Source organism: Podarcis erhardii (genome assembly GCF_964252035.2).
Source record: "Podarcis erhardii genome assembly, chromosome: 1".
In the NCBI taxonomy this organism is placed as follows: Eukaryota; Metazoa; Chordata; class Lepidosauria; order Squamata; family Lacertidae; genus Podarcis; species Podarcis erhardii.
In genome coordinates, this window is record NC_138497.1 from 114444215 (window position 1) to 114466337 (window position 22123).

The following is a 22123-nucleotide window of genomic DNA, read 5'->3' on the forward strand; positions in this document are numbered from 1 at the left end:
ACAACCTCTTTCCTCCCTTGCAAAGGAACAGAGAGGCGGCGGAGAGGGGTGGGACCAGGAGCGCGCGGCGCAGAAAGAGGAGGAGCCGGGGCTCCTTGGCTAGGAGGTGGAAAGTGAAAAGGGGGCAGATTCCACCAGCCGCACACAAGCGAAGCCGGTCTCGCCTGTGCAGCCAGCAGCCCGAGCCGAGATCGACCAGCAGCGCGATTTCTCTCTCCTCCAAAACTTTTTCTTTGGCGACGTCTCCAAGTCCCTCGGCGCGCCTCTCCAAAGCCGCCTTCCTTCCCGATGTAGAGAAGAGGAGCGCCCACCCCCCTGTACCAGCCAGTTCCCTCCGATTTCCACAGCCCCCCTTTCCTCAACCCGGACTTTTGCAAGAGGGGTCGACCTGGTCCCCGAGGGAGAGAAGGGGGCGGACCCCGGAGGAGTCCCTCCGCCGCGCGGGGTCAGGAAGGAGAGCTCTCTCGGCGGCGCGAGGGTCTTGCCCCGGAGGGGGGCGCCGCCGCGGACGTCTCTGTCGGCGAGGGCGATGGTGGCGCTGCTGCTGCCGCCGCCCGCCTTGCTGGCCGCCCTGGGCGGGCTGTTGGCGAGCTGGGCGCCGCCGCCGGCCGCGGGCGCGTCGTGCGAGCCGGTGCGCATCCCGCTGTGCAAGTCGTTGCCCTGGAACATGACCAAGATGCCCAACCACCTGCACCACAGCACGCAGGCCAACGCCATCCTGGCCATGGAGCAGTTCGAGGGCTTGCTGGGCATCCACTGCAGCGCCGACCTGCTCTTCTTCCTGTGCGCCATGTACGCGCCCATCTGCACCATCGACTTCCAGCACGAGCCCATCAAGCCCTGCAAATCCGTGTGCGAGAGGGCCCGCGCCGGCTGCGAGCCCGTGCTCGTCAAGTACGGCCACGCGTGGCCCGAGAGCCTGGCCTGCGAAGAGCTGCCCGTCTACGACCGAGGCGTCTGCATCTCCCCGGAGGCCATCGTCACGGCCGAGGGATCCGGTGAGTGACGCGCCCGACGCCACTGCCATTTCCGCCCCGCCGGCCTGACCTCCCCCCCCCCCATCCACCCCACCTCCCAGAACACACACTTCCAAGACGCCCCCATGATCTCTGCCCCCTACCCTAACCTTAAACCTTCTGGCACTCCCCTCCCCAGCAACTCCCATCAGAGGCGCCCTCCAAAATTGTGCACTCCAACTCCTATGAGCCCCAACCAGCGTGGCCAGTGATCCAGGAGGATGGGAGTTGCCATTCCAGCACGAATCTGGAAGAGAAACAGGATCCCTTGTGCTGCATGATCCTGCAGCAGATCTTGAAGTTTCTGAAGCCCACTAATCTTCTCCTAGGATCATCTAATCAATACCACCTTGAGTATTGTAAGATAGAAAAGCAGTTTACAAATTAAAAGTGATGATGATGATGATGATACGCTCAAGTTTTTCTGGGTCCACCAATGGGCAGAAGCTTGTCTTACTGCATCCTTCCAGCATCCACTATTTGCATATTTCCCCCTCTCCACTTAGCCATCACTCTCCTTCATTCAAAGTAAGCCGGGCCAATCCTTCCAGTTTCCATGTCCACTAACCCCAAATTTAAACAGCTTGTTGTCCAACAACAAAAAATCTCAGTGAGGCCTGCTAACCTTGCCCAATTCAGATTTCTCCCCACCCCCCTTCAGTAATCCAATTTGATCCCAGAAAACTCAAGCCAAAAGCACTGTGGAATCAGCCATCTTTCCTCACCTGCTCCCCCAAGTGCTCTTGATCTTCTTCTGGTCCCCTGGAATGTGTAGCTTCCTGTTCTTAGATGGCTGCATCATAAATGTCCACCTCCTGCTTATAACCATTGCTGCTCACCTTACCTGATTTTGGAAAACCACAGCTCTCAACATCTCTGAAACCCTCCGGCTTTCATCACCTGAGACAGTCCTCCCTCATACCGTTCCATACTCATTCCCCCTCTGCAGTGGAGGCTGGTCCATCTGTGCTGGTGGGGCACTGCCCCACCATCTTCTCTGCCTGCCTCACCCAGCCTGCACCTTCCTGCTTGCAGGGTAGTGGCCCTGGTTGTCAGATTCCCTTCCTCCTTAATCTCAGTGTTGCCCTTGTAGAACTCAGCAGGGAGGAGGATGGGGACAGTTGACTCTGGCGCCACCTACTGTTAGGTTCCCAGTCTTTTGACCTACCACTCCCAATGGGCACCAGCCAACAACGCAGCCTCTGTGGTTTCAAATGATTAAGAAGTCAGCCAGCCTCCTTTAGTTCCTCACGTTCTCTCCTTCCATCTGTGTTATCACCGAAGGTTGTTATTCTGAAGTGTCACTTATTCATTCCAAAGGTTGAAAGTTTGCTTCTTTAAGCGGTTGATTTGTTCAGTTTTGAAAGAGGTGGTTTCCAAAAGGTGATTAAAAACAACGCGTCCAGCAAAAGCTGTTTAAAACCTCGGCTATTGCTTTAAAACAGTATTGCAACCATCACACTAATACAGTTCACCTGTTCCTAAAACATATCATCCTCTCCCCAAAGCCTTGAGTGAAAAGAAGTGTCTGAAGATGCTGCTGGAAACTGAGTTAGTGCGGGCAACAACCACGCCCCCAGGGGGAGGGAATTTCACAGGTAGAAGGAAACGGGGCCATGACAAAGAAGGCCCTGCCCTTGTGTCGCCATGCAATGGGCTTCTGCTGTTGGTGGGGCCAGGAGCTGGCCTCACCAGGGAATCTCAAATCCTGGGCCAGCAGGGGCAAATCTTTTCAGGAGTGGGGTTTTCATTATATTCTGTGGAAAGAACTTTTGGGGTTAGATCAAGGGGCCATATAGCACAGCACCCTGTTTTCAACAGTGGCCAGCCTGCTGTTTTGCCCTCCAAAACCAGCATTTAAGGGAATACTTCTGAATCTGAAGGTTGCGTTTCACTATCTTGGTTAATATGCCTTGATATGATATGATTAGACAAATGTCTAATCCAAAGTTAAAACCATCTAAGTCTGTGCCCATCACCTCCTCTTGTTGCAGAGAATTCATAGACCAATTATTTCTTGGGTGAGGAACTAAGTACAGTCGTACCTTGGAAGTCAAACGCCTTGCGAGACGAATTTTTTGGCTCCCGAATGCTGCAAACCTGGAAGTGATTGTTCCGGTTTGTGAATGTTCTTTGGAACCCGAACATCCATCACGGCTTCCGATTGGCTGCAGGAGCTTCCTGCAGCCAATCAGAAGCCACACCTTGGTTCCCAAATGTTTTGAAAGTCGAACTGACTTCTGGAACGGATTCCATTCGACTTCTGAGGTACGACTGTATGTTAGTCTGCCCTTACTCTCCTGCTAGTCTGTTTCATTGGATAAACCCAGATTTTTAGTATTATGAGACTGGAGGGTGGTGGGGTGGGGTGGCAACACCTTTCTAATTTGCTCCATGCTGTCAATCATGAACTAAATCTCTCTTATAAAAGCCCTTCTGCATAGGGAATGCACTCTAACTAACCCCTTGATCATTTTCACTACCCTTTCCTGCATGTTTTCCAGCTCTAGATGTCCTGTCTAATACTATATAGCCAGACAATGGATGTTCCTTAGAATAAAGAACACCTAGCAATCTTCATCGATTGTACTCAATGTTCAGTCTCATTCCTTTTGATGCCCATACATTCCTTGTAGTTTCTCTCTAGGATCGAATTGACAGGAATCACATGGCAAAATTGTTCTTAGACTGACTCACTTCAGACCACATCATGGGGATCATATACCTGAATGCCCTCTCATAATGAACAGTGAACAAATTCCCTTCGAATAGAATACTAGATGCCAAGGGGAGAAAGTGCTAGACTTTTCATTGTGCAAGTTTTTCTATGTGTGGGTTTGTTTGTATGTTCTACGCCAGGTATAGGAAATTGGATCTGGCTGGTGGGCCAGATCCTGACACGTCCCCCCATCTTTGGGCCACTTTTGACATATGGGCCAGGCTGCCCATCTGTCAGTCACCTGGCTTTACCATGGCATTAGATGAGGCATAGGCAAACTCAGCCCTCCAGATGTTTTGAGACTACAATTCCCATCATCCCTGACCATTGGTCCTGTTAGCTAGGGATGATGGGAGTTGTAGTCCCAAAACATCTGGAGGGCCGAGTTTGCCTATGCCTGCATTAGATTAAGACAGAGGGTTTCAACCTTTTTGAGCCCATGGTGCTTTGATCAACTACTTTCTTTCTCTGGCCCCCCTGTGGGGCTCAGGAGCCCAGCTATGTCAGCTCTTGCCTGCAGAACCAGCAGCTCCTCACCCCTCTTTGAACACCCTCCCTTGTGGAGCGTTCCCTCAGGCTCCACTCCTCCTTAAGAGTACTTTGGACAGCTGGTACCACTGTCCCTGGTCTCTGAGCTACCGCCTCACCCCAAAGAGAGGTGCCTCCTCATGCTAACCCTCAAGGGGGCCTGGGAAGATGATGCCCCCAGCCTTAGTGGCCTGATGGAAAAAGAAGCATGAGAGGGCATCAGAGGAGGGAGGGAAGGAAAAAAAGAAAGAGGGACAGAGGCCAGTGTTGCCCGCAGCACCCCAACCATCATTCAAGGCACCCAGGGTGCCATGGCACACTGGTTGAAAACCACTGGATTAAGTGTTTCTTTTTGCAGCCCACCTTGAATGCAAGACCCCCTACAGAGGAAGATCCCTGTAGCTGGACCCAGCAGCTCCTGGTCAGCTGATGGCAACACCTGCTTTTCACAGCGACCAGTTCCACCTGGGCCAAACCGGTCCCAGTGGGGCTTGCATTTAGCACCAAGTTGAAAAGGTGCCAAAGTAAAAATTTGGAGCACACTCTGAGGCTCCTGGTTGCTTCTTTGACATCACATGTGATTTGGGGGTGGGGACAGACTCCTGGGCCAAATTAGATGTTCCCTTACCTTTGCTTTACATTGTGGGGGATCCTTAACAAATGTGACTCTCTAGCCCTCTTCAGGAGTTTTTATTTCTGATCAGGGAATTCCTCGTGCTGTCTTGGTGGGGTCCTTGCTGTCCTCCAGGAGTTTGAGACATGGGAAGCCTCCTCTGCTCCTGGAGGTGTCGCACGTGCTGCAGAACTTGCAAAAATCAGGGTTTTGCCCCATGTGGTGAGTCTACATGGGGAGAAGCAGACTCCTTGCTTCTAATGGTTGACCTTCAAATCAAAGCGGGTGGCAGAGTTGGGGGTTGGAGCTGATGGGCTCATTCCTGCACCATCCCCACCACACATGTCTAAAATTCCCAGATTACAAGAATTCCCAAAGACTGCTTCTGTTTGCAAGTTGAAGTGGTTGCACCCAAGAAGTCACATCACTTCCATATTTTGTCACGATCCGTTCCCAGCTCGCCCCTTCCGGCTGTTTTCTCTAGCCTCAAATCCTTTCCTAAACTCAGGAAATCATTGAGGATCTAAGCTCACAGACTGTTAGATAGACTCAAAACAGAATGCCTATGGAATCCAAAGGTGGCTTTTCACCACCAATTATTAACTTACTGCTTAGAGGGCTGAAGCAGATGTTAACTATAAATACATATAATGCTCCCCAGAAGCCTTTTCGAACCCCACCAGGGGCAAAACAAACAAACAAAAAACAGTTTGGGGAGGGGTAATTTGAAACAGAAATATGGTGAGGGTGTTAGAAAGGGTTAAGTACGCTCCCTCCCCCTTGTGATTTCTCTGCTTCTCTGCACTCCAAGCAGGACTGATTGTAAAGAAAAAGAAAAGGTGGCTGGGGTTGAATTGTGCAAGTTTCATGCAACATCTTGTTTGACCCTTGAGCTAATGGTGGCAAAATCCTGGAATAGTTTATTTTTGTTAGCGTCTCACTGGCATGAAACCCCATCCCCTTTTTATACATTGTGGGAAGGAGAGGCCTGTAGCCTTACTTCAGAGGAAAATTATTATTATTATTATTATTATTATTATTATTATTATTATTATTTTGATTAAAGACCAGTGCTGGAAACGGGGAAGTAATTTGCAGAATTAAGCAAAGAAAACAAAACAGGGAAAATGGTGTTGTTGTTTTAAAAAGGTCAAGCATTGCTATAGGGAAGAGGAGTAAGTGCTATTTTGTGGAACAAGGAGTTGTGCTGCTTATAAGAAATTGCGCTATGAGTACTATCAAACAAGTAGGCATCAAATAAATCTATGCAACCTCTCATGCTGAGAGCCAGTATGGTGAAATGGTTAGAGTGTCGGACTAGGACTGAGGAGACCCAGGTTCAATTCCTGCTCAAACATGTGGTGTCCATGGACCAATCACTATCTGTCAGCTATCTTCTTACAGGATTGTTGTGATTCTGAAAGGGGCACTGCGCTGAGCTCCTTGGAAAAATAGCTTGATAGGAATTCAACAAATAAATAAAGAAAAATCTAGTATTGCCATTGATGTGCTAGCTGAGAGGGAAGTCCTGTTGGATTTCTAGGGAAAATCACATCAATTCCCTGTAACCGAAGTGCTAAACTCAAGGATGTATCTGCGCAGTTACCGTATTTTTTGCTCTATAGGACTCACTTTTTCCCTCCCAAAAAGTAAGGGGAAATGTGTGTGCGTCTTATGGAGCGAATACACTCTGCTGTTGTAGTGGAAGCTGTGCATTGCTTCTTTGGCTTTATAGTGCACAAATGGGACTTATACACAAGGGATTCTTAGAGAACAAAAGTGATGAGTGGAGAATATATTTCCCAAGACACTGACAGCTATCCCAGAAGCCAGAACAGCAAGAGGGATCGCTACGCAGTGATTCCTCTTGCTGTTCTGGCTTCTGAGATTCAGAATATTATTTTTTCTTGTTTTCCTCCTCCAAAAACTAGGTGCGTCTTATGGTCTGGTGCATCTTATAGAGCTAAAAATACGGTAATTTGGGGACAAATCACCTGGGAAGGTTCTAATCTCCATCCTCCCACAACTGCTGTATAAATCGAGATGACTTTATTTCCCACTAGCACTATGTGGCTCAGGGCAGAAGCCCCGTGGGTTGCACTGTGAAGATCCAGAGACAGGATTGTGCCAAAGGAAGGAAACTTCTTCATGCAACCCAGTCTCACTTTTCTGTATAACTTCCTGCACTTGGTGGCTGTGATGCTGATGCCGCAAGAGCAAAAATTGACAGGCATGACCGTTGTGTTACTATGGCAGGAACAGTAGCAATGGGATGGGCAAGAATTCTCGCTTCCCTCTGATCTCTTGCAGAATTCTCACTTCTGTCACACAGAATTCTCACTTCCCTCTGATCTATTGCAGAATTCTCACTTCTCTCACGCAGAATTCTCGCTTCCCTCTGATCTCTCACAGCAGAGCAGTCTCCTAAGATCTTGCCATCAGATGCAATTCAAGCGGATTAACCATCTTGATGTCCCTCTCTATCAAAGGAATGGCATCCTCCCTCTGCTTCCTTGTCTTTTGGTGGTGGTAGCATTGGCATCCTTTGATTTCACTGGCTCTTCCAGCAAACAGATTCTCCCTAGATGGTGGAAGGATGGCACCGGAAAAGAAAGCACTGGGATTAAATTACAAAAGTGGGCAATAAAAATTTATGGGGTTGAAGACATGCAGATTAATTTGACCAAGCTTTGTTGTGGTGGAAAGATTATCAACCTTTTTAATTGTCAAAACAATAATGAGATCGTACATTTATGATGGTGATTGTCACTGTAAGCTTTGAGAAATCTGTTGAGTTTTGCAGGCTTAGTCTGGCCTTTTTCATAGCTAGTAAAGAAGGCTGTTAACTATTTTGGGCCCACCTTCAGATATTCAGCTTTTCCATTTTCCAAACCTGTTCATGGTGCTTTTTTTAAACAGGCTTCTTAATTCAACAGGGATGAGGGATCTTCTGAATCAAGGGGGGGGGGGAGAGAGACCTTCCAGATTGCATGCAGATCTTGCAAATACGGGGCTCTGAAAAGCCCCAGGGACATGTGGAATAGACACATGAAGGTATATGGGATGAGCACATATAATGCGGGCATTCATATGGTCAGGTGATGAAAAGGAGCAGCACAGATGGGAAGAGTAAAAAAAAAAACAGAAGTTGTGGATGAGGGTTGTCCTTTCACAGCTGGTCCTTTTACAGCTCATGCCTTCATTGTGATAGTTCGTTCTCTGACCTCTCAAAGTGCAAAACGCCTGTTGGCTCCACGCTAGTTTGCTCTTGCATAGCTTATATCAGGGATAACCAGCTAGGTGTCCTCTGGATGTTGTTCGACACCAATTTATAGCTGTCAACGTTTCCCTTTTCTTGCGAGGAATGCTATTTGGAATAAGGGAATTTCCCTTAATAAGAGGGAAAAGTTGACAGCTATGCACCAATTTCCCTGAGCCCCAGCCAACCTGGCTATTGGTTAAAGATGATTTTATGTATTTATTTTATGTAAAATCATTTACAAACCTCAAAATCACCAAGTAGTGTGCATGAATACAAACATGGAAACAATAGAACAGAGCCATAAAAACAGCAACAGTCAGAGGGCCACCATGTTTGCTACCCCTGATATCCTGCAGTGTTGGATTCAGACCCATTTAAAACATCAGTCATTGCTGATTTGTCAAAACGTCTACTGTTTCCCTGCTTTTGGCTCAGCAGAGCAGCTTTACTTGGTCCCCATCTCCCTCCTCAGTCTAATTTTAACTCCTCCTTCTCTCTTTGCCTTGTACTTTGACATCTGCTCTTCAAGCTCCAGCCATTCTAAACCTAACTCCCCGGGTCTGTCTGTAGACAGAGTACAGACTGTTGTTGCAGCTGTCTTGGGCTGATACCTGCTGGGAAGGTTTCAGCACAAGGGGTTTTGAGTGCCCAAGCAAGGAGGGAGCTAGTGAATGTCTCATATTGAGGTTTTTGCAAACATCTTCCTCCCGTCATGTGGAGATGCTTCCCAGCGCTCCTGAAAAACAAGATCTGCACTGAAACCAGCCTTGGCAGAGCCTGCAGCCATTTAAGAGCAGCCGCATTCAAAAGCGCAGAGAAGTCGTTTTCTGTCAAATTGCCCCAAAGTTACCTATTACGAAGGACCAGAAGGAGCACAATAGTTTCATTGAATGATTCCAGCTTGAAATCCATGAAGACTTTCTTTCACTGAATGGGAACATGATGACATTCTAAATTCTGATTAAAAAAATTAAACAAACATGCCAGCCACTATGTAGAAGTCATCTCTCTCTTTCTCTCTCTCTCTCTCTCTGTCTCCCACTCCACCCACTTTCCCCCAAGGAATATAATTCTGCCTTCTAAAAGTAGAATAAAACATTTCTATTCTAGTTAGTTGCTAATTTGGATCTTGTTTCTGGAGTTGAGAATGTTGTCTGCACAGAGTAACCAGGGGTGTAAAGGTGAAAGGTAAAGGTAAAGGACCCCTGGACGATAAGTCCAGTCAAAGGCGACTATGGGGTTGCGACACTGATCTCGCTTTCAGGCCAAGGGAGCTGGCGTTTGTCCACAGACAGCTTTCTGGGTCATGTGGCCAGCATGACTAAACTGCTTCTGGTGCAACGTGACACCGTGACAGAAACCAGAGTGCACAGAAACGCCGTTTACCTTCCCACTGCAGCAGTACCTAATTATCTACTTGCACTGGTGTGCTTTTGAACTGCTAGGTTGGCAGAAGCTGGGACAAAGCAATGGGAGCTCACTCCATCATGGGGATTCGAACCGCCGACCTTCTGATCGGCAAGCCCAAGAGGCTCAGTGGTTTAGACCACAGTGACACCCACATTCCACTTGAGATGTAGGCTGAAGTGCCTAGAGGAAGGAGATCAGTGTACAGTGGTGCCCCGCAAGACAAATGCCTCGCAAGACGGAAAACCCGCTAGACGAAAGAGTTTTCTGTTTTGGAGGTGCTTCGCAAAACGAATTTCCTATGGGCTTGCTTCGCAAGACGAAAATGTCTTGCGAGTTCCAGCGGGTTTTTTTCCTCCCCCCCCTTTTTCTAAGCCGCTAAGCCGCTTATCTGCTTATCCGCTAAGCCAATAAGCCGCTAAAAGCCGCTAATAGCGCTAATCCGCTAATCCGTCAATGGGCTTGCTTCGCAAGACGAAAAAACCGCTAGACAAAGAGACTCGCTGAACGGATTAATTTCGTCTTGCGAGGCACCACTGTATAAGCATTTTTGGCCACAAATCCTGGTCAGCCTGATGGGCACATCCGATGTATCATTCAGCATTGGCAGAATCTGGGGGAGCAGTGTGTGATGCCAGATGAGGCCACAGTCCCAGGGGCTCATTACATGAGTCTGGCATTTACCGCTACATTATGAGGTAAAGGATTGGAGGAAGAAAAATAATAATCATACAGCTTACATTGGTTAGGGGCCACCATATCGTTGGTTCATGAGTTTCCTAAGGAGGGCACAGCTCAGCATCATGGCGCATGTTTTGTGTGCAAAAAGGTCCTTGGTTCAAACCCTGCCAGCCCCAGGTGGGGCTGGGCAAGACCTGAAACCCTTGAGCAGGGGCATAGCGTGGGGAGGGCTGGGGGGGGCATAGCCTTGGGTGCTCGATTTTTAGGGGGCACAAGCTAGGTGCCCCTATGCAGGGATCTCTGTTCCACCCTGCCTGTTCCAAGTCTCTGGGCCCCAGAGCCTGGCCTAGCCTCCCCGCCCCGTCTCCAGCTCCCTTGCTGAATGACCGCCCATTGGGGATGGGGGGGGGATTCACCTACCAAGAGCCACATTGGCCAGCTGGACTCCTCCCTGTGTGGTGGGTGGGTGGGCCAGCAGGCTGTGCAGCACAGTCCCACTTGGCTCCAGTGGGTGAGGGCGGGGCTGGAGCACAGGCTCCCCGAATGCTCAGCGCCCCACATGAGTGCACCCGGCAGTGTTGACGGCGAGGACTGGGCTAGCAGACGCTCGAAAAGGATGCAGTGCCGCTGCCCTTGAGAGCCACTTGAGACTTCTGAATCCGGTGATGCTTTTGTTTTTCTCTCTACTTTTTTCTTTTCTCATGCTCAGTCTTTACTAATGTAGCAGTTAATGCTCTGGCTGCTGATTCCGAGTTTTAGGCAAAGTGCAATATACACGCATACACATGTTCAAGCAGCCTCATTGCTTGGGAATTCTACGAAAAATCAGTGCATTTTTGAAAAGTCAGGGGCAGATTTAAGGGAGTATGGCCCGTTTGGCCACGCTGGGTGCAGAGCTTCGGGGGCACCACAACTATGATGTGGAATGGAAGGCGGGAGGCAAGGGGGCATCACTTAAATTTGAGACCCCAAGGTCCGCCACTGGAAAAGTTCAGTCAATTCTTTTCTTTCAGTTGTAACCAATTGTATCCAAGCTTAGATGGAAACTTGCTCCTTGATCTCAGGAACCAGTGTACACATTTGGGCGATGAGCTCTTTAGGTGTCCAAATGCATAGTGAACAAACAACTTTCCAAAACATCTAGGGCAAAATTCAACTAACAAGTCCGTCAGCCGAAGTCCTGTGCAAGGACCTCTGCTTGCGCAATTGGGTTTTCCCCCTCTCAACCCTTTGTGCCCCCACAAATGGCTTGGGGGAGTTCAGGAGAACCCCTAGAATAGTGCATGGGGTAGAGTAGAGGAGGGGTTGTTCTTGCTGGCAATTTGAAATTCTTGTCCTGATAGAATGATCGCCATTGCACAATACTGAATTCCTCCCTTAGTAGATATAATAGTAAAAATATATATCTATATCTCACATGCTGAAACACTGTAAACAGTGGCTGCATTGTAAATGTGGAATACATTAAGTAGCATACTTTTTCCTAAGCAGAATACTTCCTGAAATACTTTAGGGAAAAAATTGAAATGTGGCATTGTGTCTTCTACCCATTTATATCAGATAATCTGCAACAAGTTAACAATTTTGTTACGTGCAGCTTCAACATTTAATTCACTGACCAACAGACAGTGCAACAAAAGCTTTATTTGATTAACTGGTGTGCAATTTTAATCGTAAATGAACATTTCAACTAATAGGGTAGCAAAGTTTGTTTTTTGGTCGATTTTGGTTCTGATGTACTGTTGTCATAGGGAAGGAAACTGAAAATATCAAGAATGGTCCTTTCTTCTAGCAATGAGAGGAAACCTTTGACTAATTGTGCTGCACACGGCAACTTAGACTTCAGGATCTCAAAGAAGACGCTTGTATTTTTGTGATATGCAGATATATTTAAACTTACCTGATGGGGTGATTTACCATTTAAATGAAAGTTGTTTAATGAACATGTTTTAGCTGGCTGATAGCCCTAGGTTGGTTGGTTTTGAATACTGTTTTGTGATTTTTTGTCGCTGGTGTTGAGAGCCAAAGCTCACCTGTGTAAATTCCGAAATAAACAGGCCCTGGTCACCTGCTTCCAAAAAGGAGTAGACAGACTGCTGGAACTGACCTTACCTACATAAGCATTTCTCCATGTGTGTGGTGGGAGATAGAGGGCATGCTTACCACTGCCATAAGTCACGGATACATGTTTAAAAACAAATAGGTTTGCTTCAGCTTTTTAACACCTCATCTTTTTCTTGCTTTTGTTAAAAAGAATGGCTCTGATCCAGCTCTGCACACAAGCTAGGCTGCCCAGCTGTCAATAGCAGCACCCAAAAGTGCTCTGAGTGTGCGGCCAACTCCATTGGCCACCAGGAGACCTGGGATCATATGCTTGGTCCCTGATTTTAAGCCATTGTCTACATATAGGGAGCCCCCTCCATCCCCCCCCATTAATATAGTCTTTGTTATTTTCTAATATTTAGTGTATTAAAATTGGAGCGTTTTGATGTGGCTGTGTTGACATAATCCAATATTAAAAATACTAACATTTCTTTACATATTTAACAATTCATGCCAGATTTCCCTATGGAGTCTAATAATGGCAACTGTAGAGGCGCCGGCAATGGTGAGTACATTTTATCTAATCGTTTCTTCTTTTTCTTATAAAATCATAGAATGGTAGAGTTGGGAGCCAGTGTGGTGTAGTGGTTAAGAGCGGTGGACTCGTAATCTGGGGAACCGGGTTCGCGTCTCCGCTCCTCCACATGCAGCTGCTGGGTGACCTTGGGCTAGTCACACTTCTCTGAAGTCTCTGAGCCTCGCTCACCTCACAGAGTGTTAGTTGTGGGGGAGGAGGGAAAGGAGATTGTTAGCCACTTTGAGACTCCTTAAAGGGAGTGAAAGGCGGCATATCAAGTCCAAACTCCTCCTCCTCCTCCTTGGAAGGGGTCGCAAGGGTCCAACCCCCTGCAATGCAGGAATCTTTTGCCCAATGTGGCACTCGAACCCACAACCCTGAGATTAAGGGGTCTCATGCTCGACCAATTGAGCTATCTGTCTTGAGAGCAAATCTTAACAATGCAGTGATGCAATAGCGTCTTGATGTGTCATAGTCAAAACAAAATAAAAAATTCCTTCCAGTAGCACCTTAAAGACCAACTAAGTTAGTTCTTGGTATGAGCTTTCGTGTGCATGCACACTTCTTCAGATCTGAAGGAATTTTTTATTTTGTTTTGACTATGGCAGACCAACACGGCTACCTATCTGTAACTTGATGTGTCATGACAGTGACGTGTTAATGCCATGATGTGTCGTGATCATGTCATGACAGCAACATGATGGCTGGAGGGGTGGGGATGATCCTTTGATTGTTTCTGCCCACAGAGCCAGACAGGCAACAAGAAAGATATCTGGAGATTTAAGAAAACAGCAAAACCTTAGAGGCGCTGAATGCAAGTGAAGTCTATCCTTCATGTGTCAAAGAGCCAGGGCATTAATGAAATGCAGCTGCTGAATGGAGGTTTATGGGTAGTTCTTGCTTTATCAGGGTCCTGCAAATCTACTGTCCACACGGCTAATCTCCATGTCTCTCCCGACACAAAATCCCTTTCCCCATCAACTTGAGAGCACTCTTGGGGAGTGAGGGTTATTTGTACAGATGTGCAGAAGGACAACTTCCACTTCTGTTCGGTGTAATGTGTGAAAAAGCCTCAGTGTGACGTTGAAATGTGGGAGGGAAGACATGGGTGGTGTCCACAAATCATGGCTCTCTGTTCAGTTGAGCCTACATGTGTGCTGTGATACTTTCCCTGGGTGGGACAGTGGAAATGCTTGATACTGAGTCCATCTTAATCAGTATCTTCTACACCTCTGGAGGCTTGGAGGGCAATAGATGGCAGAGGACTTGCATGGATACAAACAGGCCCCATGGCAATTGATGCACAGATAGTTATTTCTTGCCTGGGAAGATGAACAGTTCCATTATTCCTCACAGAAGTTACGCGTATGCATTGTTTGCAGATGAAAGCCCTGTGGGACCTCTTAGAGGACCATGGAAGCCCCCTCACCCTGCAGGCCAAGGTGGAGGTCGAATGCAAGTATGAGTTAAAGTTGGGTTCTGCTCAAATTTGGGCCAGGGGTTGCCGTATTAGGATTGCTTAGCATTCAAATACGTACACTATCCTTTACTGAAATGGCATCAGGACTCCCTTGAAAGTTGTATTTTATGCTATGTGCCTTGCCCCGTCTAAGAGTAAAATTATACAAATTGCTTTCTGTGATGGAAGTGATGTAAAGAAGCTTTTAAAACCTTGTAGTTGAAGTGTTTTTCCTGAGGTTCATTTTTTAGAAATTAGGTTCTTTCTTGGACAAAGCTGGGTCTTAGCCTGCCTGTGGATCTATTGTAAAGGAGAGTAGTGATAGTATCCAGTATGGGATTCCCTAAAGCTAATCTCCATCGGGCTTTACAGCAAGTTCATCTTGAAATATCAGTGTCTCAAGTTTTTGAAGCCATTCTCTCTCCAGCACCTACCAGAGCTCACCCTCAATTTCCCTGCCAGTAAGTCCTCCTCTTATCTTCCTTGTTCCATCATGCCTGAGTGGCTGTGGGCCAAAGTCCAGTGTCCCTTCCTCAAACCATGATATATTCTACTTTCCTGATTGTATAAAAAACATACAACATTGGAAAATATGGAAACAACGAGGAGAAGTAGGACTGAGATGTGGAGATCCAGACCATGGGGAGCATCAAAAAATCAATAATTATAATTTGGACTATAATTTGGTCTTTTTTATTTTAGTTTTTTAATTTAAATTGGAGTATTATGTTTGGATATATTAATTGGATGTTTTTTATTGGAAAATCAATAAAAATGATTAAAAAACAATAACAACCACATTTTATAAAGGTTTTATAAAGTTGGTGGTCCTGTGGCCTTTTGGGGCTGCAACTCAAGTGCTGTGTTTATTCAGTAGTGTGTGACAGAATGCCCCTCTGCAAAGTGGACGGCCACCTTCCTTTTTGCTCCTGCTATTTCATTGCTTCTTTTCTTGCCTAGCTTACTTTTCTGCCAGCCTGCCCCTTTTTGCAGTGATTTTGGACAAGGTATCCCCCCACATCAAGAGCACTGCAGGGAGAAATGTATAAATTTGTCTTTTACTTAGTTTAGTGGCAGTGCAAAATGCTCCCAGTTCAATCCCTGGCACCTCCAGGTAAATGGATCATAGAATCACAGAACTGTAGAGTTGGAAGGGACCCCAAGGGCCATCTAGTCCAACCCCCTCCAATGAAGGAATCACTGGCCTGGATTCAGCATTGTCTTATCACCAGCAAAAGGGCCATTGTGCTAGCATAAGGGTAAGAATGGGACACGGGTGGTGCTGTGGGTTAAACCACTGAGCCTAGAACTTGCCGATCAGAAGGCTGGCGGTTCGAATCCCCGCGACGGGGTGAGCTCCCGTTGCTTGGTCCCTGCTCCTGCCAACCTAGCAGTTCGAAAGCACGTCAAAGTGCAAATAGATAAATAGGTACTGGTCCGGCAGGAAGGTAAACGGCGTTTCCGTGTACTGCTCTGGTTCGCTGTGCTGCTCTGAGTCATGCTGGCCACATGACCCGGAAGCTGTACGCCGGCTCCCTCGGCCAATAAAGTGAGATGAGCGCCACAACCCCAGAGTCGATCACGACTGGACCTAATGGTCAGGGGTCCCTTTACCGAAGGGTAAGAATAATGGTTGTGCAGTGTGAAATCTGATGCAACTGTTGCACTAGAAGCAGTGGCATAGCGTGGGGAGTGCAGGGGGGCCCGGCCGCACCGGGTGCAACATCTGGGGGGGGCGCGCTCGCACTCGCAGCTCTCTGCCCCTACCTGGCTCACTCACTCTCTCTCACTGCAGTGCTGGCTGTGCAAATCCGATCCGAGCCGCCGGGTCGCCGCCCACTGTGGAGGGGGGGGTGCCAGGTGTGCGGTGCGGGTTAGGGGGCACAAATCCAGGGTTAGGGGGCGCAAATTACTTGCCTTGCCCCGGTTGCTGACAACCCATGCTACGCCACTGACTAGAAGAAGCTTGTTGTGCAACAGGAAGTACTAGTATTACAGTAATCTATTGCACACTGGCCATGAATGCCATGCTAGTTTCCTGCCCTTCTTTTGCACAATAGAACACAATTAAAAAAACTGCATTAAAAAAAAACACATGGTAAAGTCTTGGCTTGTTTAATTCCTTGTTTATTTGCAGTTGCGGGGCGCTTTACTGCACGACTTCCCCTCGTCGTGAAGTTGTGAAGTAACACATTCTGCACCTGCAAATAAACAAGGAATCAAACAAGCCAAGACTTTACCATGTGTGGTTTTTTTTAATGCAGTTTTGAATTGTGCTCTGTAGTGAATACTGCATTTAACTTCCACACAAGCTCAGCTAGTGCCCTGCTCATGTACTTTTACTTAGCGTGACATTGAATGCCTTGGCAGGGCTGGCAAGGGTCTCTGCCGGAGTCATATAACTGTTAATAGTATATAGTAGTGGACCATCAAGATGGGGGAAGCAGTTCATTTCTTGTTTGTGTTACTTTCTTATATGATCACCCACAAATCAGTACAGTGGTACCTCAAGTTACATACGCTTCAGGTTACAGACTCCGCTAACCCAGAAATAGTGCTTCAGGTTAAGAACTTTGCTTCAGGATGAGAACAGAAATCATGCTCCAGCGGTGCGGTGGCAATAGCTAAAGTGGTGCTTCAGGTTAAGAACAGTTTCAGGTTAAGAACGGACCTCCGGAACGAATTAAGTACTTAACCCGAGGTACCACTGTACTGTCCTGTTCCTATGTTAATCTGTCAATTTTAAAAAAAAAATCTGCATACAAATTCAAAAACATATTTCTAATGCATCTTCTCTCAAACTGTGAAGTATATTTCAATGCTTTTTTTAAAATCTGAGAACTGTATTCAGAACAATCGGGAAGGGCAAATTCTGGTGGAGAATCAAGTTCTGACCCACACATTAGGAAGGGGCCAGTTTGTATAGGAACTTACAGAAGTTGGAATTCCTCAAGCAACACTCATGGTCAGCACAGTCGTACCTTGGAAGTCAAACGGAATCTGTTCTGGGAGTCGGTTTGACTTCCAAAACATTCGAAAATCAAATCACGGCTTCTGTTTGGCTGCAGAAAGCTCCTGCAGCCAATCAGAAGCCTCGCAACCCGTCAGACGTCTGGGTTCCAAAAGAACGTTTGCAAATTGGAACAATCACTTCTGGGTCTGCGGCGTTCGGGAGCCAAAACGTTTGAGTACCAAGGCATTCGGGATCCAAGGTACGACTCTACTGGGTTAGAGAGATCAATAGCCGGACAGCTTATTTTTATCTGGTTTGGAAGTGAATAAAGATATGCAAGGACACCTGAGGTTAGGGTCAAAGGATGCTGCTGCCTTTTACCGAATCAGACCACTGGTCCACCCAGCTCATTATCATCTGCACCAGGAACAGGAAACCTGTGGCCCTCCCGTTGTTATTGCACAGCAACTCCCATCATCCTTGACATTGAACCATGCTGGCGGAGGCTGATAGGCATCGGAATCCAACAATATCTGGATGACCACAGGTTCCCCAGAACTGAAATTCGCCTGCCATGCAGGGTTTTCATAAGGCACAGATGGGGTACCTGGTGTCCTCCAGACGTTCTTGGGACTCCAGCTCCCATCAGCCCCAGACAGCATGGCCAGTGGTGAGGAAGGATGGGAGTTGTAGTCCAACCGCATCTTGAAGGCCCCAGATTCCCCATCCTGGGGATATAAGAATTAACAATAAGAAAAATGTATGTGAAGCACTTTGAGCTATTCTAAGAAGTGGTGTAGGAACACAAGAGTATTATTACTTCTGCGTTTTAAGCACTGCCCTCCAGTGAGGATTAAAGAAAAGAAAAAACCCTGGGCTGAGCATTTCAAAAGAAAGTTGGAGGTTCTCTTTGTTGTGTTATTTTCGCTGGTGAATAATGTCTCTGTGCAAAATCCAATCAAGTCAAGTCTCATCCTTGGCAACGTCAGCTGGCAAAACCTTATGTATAAATATTACCCCTCTTCCTTTGGCTAGGAAATGACATTTTTGTCTGTTTCATAAGCCTTTCTTTTTTAAAAAAAAGTTGCTTAAAAGATTCTCCAGATTCTGTTTTTTAAAAATAATATTTTAGATGGGTGTAAATACTTCCATTGCCCGAGTTTTATGCAGCCAAAGAACCATTATATTCTTAGGAGTATTTATAGTGATCTTTTCCATTCCTGCTCTGCCACTCAGAGGTCCTCTGCTCTCTCATGTGACTCTACCCATCATTCCTTGCTGTACCTTACGCCTAGAGACACTCCCCCCCCCCGTCCCAAGCACCCCTATGATGGGGCCTAGCCCCAAACCCATCTTTTCAGTGAAGTTTGGGGTTGACAGTGGAATTTGCTGCCAAGGAGTGTGGTGGAGTCTCCTTCTTTGGAGGTCTTTAAGCAGAGGCTTGACAACCATATGTCAGGAGTGCTCTGATGGTGTTTCCTGCTTGGCAGGGGGTTGGACTCGATGGCCCTTGTGGTCTCTTCCAACTCTATGATTCTATGACCTTTCAGCTGGTGGTTAAATGGAAGGGCAGTCACAAAGGGTGGAATGCAGCTGCCCCCTTGCCTCTTTCGATTTGAGATACAAATTTTTGAAGATTCATGCGAAAAACACAGTGGGCATTCTTATCCTCTCACTAGTTACAATATTCCCTGATACTCGCTTCCAGTTGGCCATTCTCCCCCCGCCACATTCCTGCAAATGTATGTGTGTTTGTTGTGCTTGCTTTTCAAATTTAAAAAAATGCATGTATTTCCCACCTTTTCTGAGGCCCTTTGCTTCCTCTCTTCTTCCTTACTTTGACCCATTGCCCCCATTTTCTGCCTTAACACATAGCCCAACTCCTCCTGCCTCTTGGGGACGTCTCCCTCCCTCAGCAATCCTGCTTGCTCCATAGTTTATTCTTTCTTTTCTGCTAGACTTGCTCCTGCCTCTAGCCTTCAGCCACTCTCTACTTCCTCAGGGTCCTTCCTCTTCTCTATCTTCCCTGCTATTTTCTGGTATAGACCACCAGTTGGCTGACCGGGGGGAGATTTGCCTGCTGGGCAGCCTTACCAGCAACCATTTGATAGTTGAAAGTGAAAATTTCTAAGCAGCTAGAGGAAGGCTTTTGGTCCGATGGCTGCCTATGTTACAGAGCCAATCAATCCTTGGTTTCACTTTTCTCCACCGTTGGTATTTGGTCGGAGGCAGTGGCGGACTTGGGGCTTTCAAATTTCAGCGGTGCCCTGTGCGGTGCCAAAATTTGGTGCCCCCTGCCCCTTGCCTTCCATTCTACATCATTGTTTTGGCACCCCAGCAACGCCCTCTTGGCTCAGCCTCCAATACGGCTGAACTGGTCACACTCTTCTAAATCTGCTAAATCAGTTTGGGGGTGGGGGTGGGAGTAGATATTGGGTGATCACCAGTGTACGTTTTCCCTCTCTGCATGTTTCCTTCCCCTAAACTAGGGATTATAGAATTGTAGAGTCACTCCAACTCCCTGAAATGCAGGAATATTTATTTATTTGTTATTTGTTTATTATTACGTTTACATACTGCCCTATACTGGTTCACAGGTATAAAATCACAGTATAAAAAACACAAAATACACAAACGAAATAAAAACAGGAACAACCCAATAGCCCCTTGCAAATGATAAAACAGAATTTAAAACACACACATGCAATATTTGTAATAAAACATGTAAAAATAAGCACCCACCAGGTATCACCAAAGAGCAGATTAAAAGATCAATTTAACTGTCTTTCAAATCAAAACATTTTAGCCATCTCCCCCAATTGTAACCATTCATAGAAGCTCTTTGATCTATTAATATGCAGCTGTCCTGTAAGGGAATCGAACTTGCAACCTTGGCATCATCAGCACCACACTCTAACCAACTGAGCTATCCAACCCCTTTCTTGTGCCAGTGGTGGGCAGGGCCTGAGGCAAATGTAGGCCCAGAAACCAATGTGCCCCATTCCTTTGTAGCAGGCTATGTCAACCCCTCTCATTCCTCCATCCAGGAAAACAAGAAGCATTATCAGAATTCAAGAACACCCTCCAGCCAGGCAAAAAGCCCCAAAGGATGTGTGTGTTTAGCAGGGGCAGTGAGGAATGTGGCCTGGGGGTTGGGTAGCCCAGAGGGCCAGCTACAAAGAGTCTTCATACCTGTATCCTAACCTGCCAGCTGTTTGATGACACCCCTCTTCCCTACACTGACCAAGTGCTCCAGAAATAAAAGGTGGGGCAGATACAAGGCACCTGTAGCGTTATGTAGATTGGTGCCTGGATTTTTCAACTTTCAAATTCCCAAAATGACAGGTGCTAAAAAGTTATAGCATGACCTGGGAATTCAAAATATATTTTGGTTAAATTAACATAATTTAGTGAAATGTGTGTAAAATTGAAAAATTGCATAGCAATCATTAAGAACGATTGTCAACCATTTGCAGGTATATTTATATACTCATATTATGTTTACTAATTATTATGTAGGAAGCGGGAGGAGTTGTCTTGTTGTTTCGGTTTAAATATTTACTTTTGTTTAATCCTGTATATTATTTTGTGAGATCTTTTGATGAAGGGTGTTATATAAGTTTAATATATACATAATAAAATAAATAAACCATTGTCGTTTAGCATTACCTGACATTTCCAGAAGGTAAAATTGAGATTCTGTGGTTTTCCAGTTTATGTGTACTTTCATCAAGCATAGACTTACCAAGCTAAATGTTGTCCAGTCACAAAAATAATAGCAGATTCCAGTTCCTCACACCCAAAAACATATTTTTTAAGACTCCCCAGTGAACAAAATTTGCAAAAATTAAGTTTCACTCCCTAAAATGAGTGAAACCTGCTTTGGTTTTATTAACTTCAGGCTCAGGAATAAATTGGTTTTTTGTTTGTACTTTTTTTGGGGGGGGGCGGGATACTGAACCTTTAATAGTTTTCTCGAAGAGGGAATGTTAGCTGTTGTTGCTGGCACTCACACAATCCAACAGGGCCTGGGCTTCCACTACAAATGACTTGCTACCATTGCAGCATATATGAATAAGTTCTGGAAAGATTGAATAGTGCGGCTTACGGCTTTTGAGTGTTTATTTCCTCTGATGCAAGGAATTTCTGTTGTGTTTCTCCCCCAGAGCGCTGCAAATGCAAGCCAATAAAAGCAACCCAGAAGACTTATCTTCGGAACAATTACAACTACGGTAAGCACAGTAGCCTTCAGCTACCTTTGAAGTAGGGCAGAAGGTTCGGTGGAAGCTGGAAACGGTTGATAGAAGCGGTTTCTTTGGCATTTGCCCTTGCCACTCCACACCCTCACGAGGCAAGCGATCTCAGCCAGAGCTGCTGGGGAAAATGAATTAATTTTAAGTGCCTGTCAAATGGCTCCTCTTCCCCACACCCTTCCATTTCCATGTATAGAATAGAACAGGGGTAGGCAAACTAAGACCCGGGGGCCAGATGTGGCCCAATCGCCTTCTCAATCTGGCCCACGGATGGTCCGGGAATCAGCATGTTTTTACTTGAGTAGAATGTGTCCTTTTATTTTAAAATGCATCTCTGGGTTATTTGTGGGGCCTGCCTGGTGTTTTTACATGAGTAGAATGTGTGCTTTTATTTAAAATGCATCTCTGGATTATTTGTGGGGCATAGGAATTTGTTCATCCCCCCCAAAAAATATAGTCCGGCCCACCACATGGTCTGAGGGACAGTGGACTGGCCCTCTGCTAAAAAAGTTTGCTGATGCTTGGAATAGAATGTGAAGATTAGATTATTGTTTTAACTAGTAGATTCTTTCTTTCTTTCTTTCTTTCTTTCTTTCTTTCTTTCTTTCTTTC

The 22123-nt window shown here is 46.4% G+C and overlaps 1 protein-coding gene across 2 annotated transcripts in view; it reads left to right on the forward strand.

Annotated features, from left to right (window-relative positions):
- The first annotated feature begins 523 nt into the window (after nt 1–523).
- FRZB (frizzled related protein) overlaps nt 524–22123 on the forward strand; it is a 35369-nt gene continuing 13769 nt past the window's right edge. Inside the window, exons 1-3 of one of the 2 annotated variants that reach the window (XM_081849338.1) lie at nt 524–998; nt 12787–12834; nt 21425–21490. In XM_081849338.1, coding sequence (XP_081705464.1) covers nt 530–998; nt 12787–12834; nt 21425–21490 — 583 coding nt within the window. In that variant the 5' untranslated portion in view covers nt 524–529. The remainder of the gene's footprint in view (nt 999–12786; nt 12835–21424; nt 21491–22123) is intronic. The other variant, XM_081849339.1, reaches the window with a different exon arrangement.